Genomic DNA, 3,910 nt, shown 5'->3' with positions numbered 1-3,910 from the left:
TATTTTAAAAAATAATATATAGAAAAATTGATTTCATTATTTAAAGTCACATTTAAAATTTTGCTTATATTATTAATATTAACATTATCTTTTTTTAATCCTAAAATGTGCGACAAATGTATACAATGTACAGAAAAAATAGTATTATATTAATAATGACTATTGGAAGTAAAAAAGAAGAATATTAATACGCAAATCTTTATCAAGGAAAAATAATTTCATAACGGAATGTCCTAGAATGAACAAGAAGAAAATTAAGACATATCCAACATAAACGAACATGTAACCTTTTTTATTACTAAAATTCTTAAACAAAAACAACATAAAAGAATATCCTTGTTGGATCATCCAAATCAACATCTAATCTGACTGTATTGAATTCCTTCATGTCATTTGTAGCACACAATTCAATCGACTTGGTTAGTGTGAGTTCTCAGTCGTCACTTCCCCAACGAACACGACAATTAACTATGTGTTTGGATGAGGAATTTAAATATTTTTAGGAAATTCAAATTCACAGCTTTTTGATTGCCTTGATTTAAATTCCTTTCATTTTGTAAATATTTTGTTTGGATGAGGCAATTCAATTTTTTGTATTTTAATTTCCCTATTTGGATAAAGTAATTCAATTTCAATGAAATTCAAATTTCCATTTTTAAATATTTCTTTAAAAATTAAAATTTCAATATTGAATGAAAATAAACATGAGTCATTTTTTAAATAGTTAAATATTCAAAATAAATTTAATGTTATAAAATATATAATAATAAATTTTTTAAATATTTAATAATTAAATAATCAAAATAATTTTAATGCTAAAAAATTTTGAATCTTATACAATATTCTTGTAGTAACACAAAAAAACTTGGATTAAACAATACTGCAAAATTAAAAGATGAATGATATGTAATTCTTTATTCTTGTTTAAAAAATTAATTACCTAGTCTTGCAATAATTTTAAAAAACATATTAAAATTAAATAATTATGTAATTTAAGGACAATTATCTCGTACAAAATTCAAATGATATTAATTTCATTGTTTGTACGGGAAGAAAATTCAAATTGTTAATAACGCACCAACGCATAAACATGAATCAACACAAGCATTACAAGGTCCTAATTAATCAAGTTCCAAACAAAGATCTTAAACAAGAATTACAAGGTCCAAATTAAAAAAAAACAACAACGTTCTTCATTCATCATCAAGTGTAAAAGGTCGAGGAACCTGAATAATTAACATCCAATGCTGCCATTTAGGGGAGAAGAAACAATATAATATAAGTCACAAGAGGAAAGGCAAATAACTATAGTGAAAATATGAGCTCAATTAGGCATAAAAAAGACACAAATTTATAATTTGAAAATTGAAATTGGAAATGTAGACAAAAGGTTACTCACCAAGTTTCATTCTCCAAGATGTGTTAAAACATAATCTGTCTTTTGGTGAATTGGAAGGGCTTTCACAATAGCTAACTGCTTTGGATCGTCAGCTAACCATTTAATAGCTTTAGCCCATTGTTGTCTATTAATATCTGGTATCAAAGCTGCCTCACGTAATACTTCTTGAATATCTTCATCATCAACTTTACCATCCATTTTTTCCACCATTCGGTTAAAAGAGTTCGCCATTTTATCCAAAGAAGCTGTTATTCCTTCTTTTACTCTCATCTTTCTCTTGTGAGGATGTGTGCCAGAAGAAATCGAACCTTGTCTTTTTCCTTTTATATTAGAGCTTGGTTCTTCTAAATCTATGGCAGTAGCACCTAACCCCATGAATTCCACTTCATTTGTTTCTCTACTCATCGCTTCATCAGCATCCATAGCAGTTTCAGCTCCATGACCGGTGGCTCTATCTTTAGCACACAAATCCACTATATCATCCCAATTTTGAAGCACCTTGAATCGAAACGGTTTAGCCGATTTATGCGACTAGAAAACAAAGAAAAATTCAAATCCAATCTACTTTGAATAAAAAATAGCTACATATTAAAGAATACTTACAGTGCAATATTCATTCCAAGCATTTTCATTCTCAACTGTGATCATGTGCTTAGTGCCATCCCAATCAAATTCACTCTGGCCAAGGATGTCACTTACAATACCATACCATGATCTCCATAATTTGATACGGTTTTTGACATTATCTGATGTGACATTAACATTGAAGCTTGTAGATAACATTGCGGCTGCAAATGCTGACCTTTTCCAACCTTTGTCACCCTTGTTGCCCAATTTCCTTTGATCTCTAAGTACATCAGCCAATACACGTTCCATTTCCAAATTCCATGTAAAATAACTTCTTGTTTCCTCGTTATTTTTTCTAAAACTTTTCTTTTGTCCGTCATTTTTTCAAATCCATTTTGCTACTGGTAATCGATTACAATAATCTGGTAATCGATTACCAGAGAGTAAAAACTCTTTGGTAAACATGTTTTGAGAAAAATCCATGTGCTACTCAGTTTTTGAAAAAACCTTTTCATACTTATTTTGATTAAGTCTTCTCTTGATTCTTGAATCTTGAGTCTTGAATCTTGATCTTGATTCTTGGAAGCTTGATCCTTGAATCTTGATTCTTGATTCTTGAAATCAACTTTCCTCTTGAATCTTGAAGTGTTCTTCAACTTTCCTCTTGAATCTTGAAGTGTTCTTGATTCTATCTTGAACATCTTGAACTCATTCTGTCACAATTTTTTGTAGGAATAATCAACATGAAAATAAAGAAAAAGGTATGTTTTATTCCATTACTTTCCTTAACTTTTTAAATAGTGATCAAGGGCTTCCCATGGACCCTAAGAGAATAAAGGTCATTCTTGAGTGGCCTACTCCACCATGTATAATGGAAATTTGGGGCTTCAATGACTTATCAAACTTTTACAAAAGGTTCGTCCCATATTTTTCTATACTTGTAGCACCACTCATTGAGTTGGTGAGGAACTATGTTCTCTCATGGGAAGATGGTCAGGAAAGGGGTTTTCAGTCCTTACCCTACTCTAACATACCCAACATCACTAATACATATGTTTTTATTCTTTTTACAGGTGTTGAGGAAAGAATCCATGAGTTTCAAGAACCTATGGATTTGAGGTCAGATCCTTTTCAAGGGAGAGGAAATGATGAAATCTTATCCCCCAAGGGCATTGGATAGAAGACTCCATGAAGATTGGGCTAGAGATACAAGAAAAGGCCCTAAGGTTCTCATGAGCCTTAGGGTAGATTTTGGGCCCATGGGCTAAGTATGAGCCCACTTATCTTTGTACATATTAGATTACGATTTCATTATTTTTGGGCCTTGTATTTAGGGCTCCATAATGTAGGTAGGGTACCATAGAAATGTAGGATTTTTCAGCCCTTGTATTTTAGGGCACCTAGACTAGTTTTTGTATTAGGGGTAGTTTTGTAATTTCATATGCATTAAGTGAATATTTGATGTGTGTGTTGAGAAATAAATTTAATTGAATTGGGAGAAGCCCAATCCAATTAAATTTTAGAGGGGGAGGTGAGAATTTGCTTGCTACACCCATTGCCACATCATATAGTCACACTTTGTACATGTCCTTCATGCTTTACATGCCTTATGACACTTAAGCACACTTAGTGGAGAATCTTGGACTTGATCTTGGATTAGTGGGCTGAACCATAGCTAAAATTCACTAATCTAATTAGTGAAATTTTGGCTCCAAAATTTGGCTCTACAAATTCAATTTCAAATTAAAGTGAAATTTGAATAGAAATTCAAATTTCTCTCCAATTTTGTGTGACACTTAGGCTATAAATATAGGTCATGTGTGTGCATTTTTTTAACTTTGATCAATTGAATTACACTTCAATGTTCAGACCTCATTTGAGGCACAAAATTTTGTGCTCCTTCTCTCCTCTCTCCACTCATCTTCTCCTATCTTCAAGCTCTAA

General features: G+C 31.5%; 1 protein-coding gene across 1 annotated transcript; it reads right to left on the bottom strand.

The window, feature by feature from the left end:
* Nucleotides 1–1,405: 1,405 nt before the first annotated feature.
* On the bottom strand, nucleotides 1,406–2,275 carry LOC102664638 (uncharacterized). The gene is made up of 2 exons (XM_041013925.1): nucleotides 2,003–2,275; nucleotides 1,406–1,930 (listed from the first exon to the last, which is right to left on the bottom strand). The coding sequence occupies exons 1-2, from the start codon at nucleotides 2,273–2,275 to the stop codon at nucleotides 1,406–1,408; spliced, it is 798 nt and encodes a 265-aa protein (XP_040869859.1).
* Nucleotides 2,276–3,910: the final 1,635 nt, after the last annotated feature.

This window comes from Glycine max, chromosome 3, assembly GCF_000004515.6.
Source record: "Glycine max cultivar Williams 82 chromosome 3, Glycine_max_v4.0, whole genome shotgun sequence".
Taxonomy (NCBI): Eukaryota; Viridiplantae; Streptophyta; class Magnoliopsida; order Fabales; family Fabaceae; genus Glycine; species Glycine max.
Note: the sequence above shows the minus strand (reverse complement) of the source record. Positions and strands in the feature narration are given on the sequence as shown.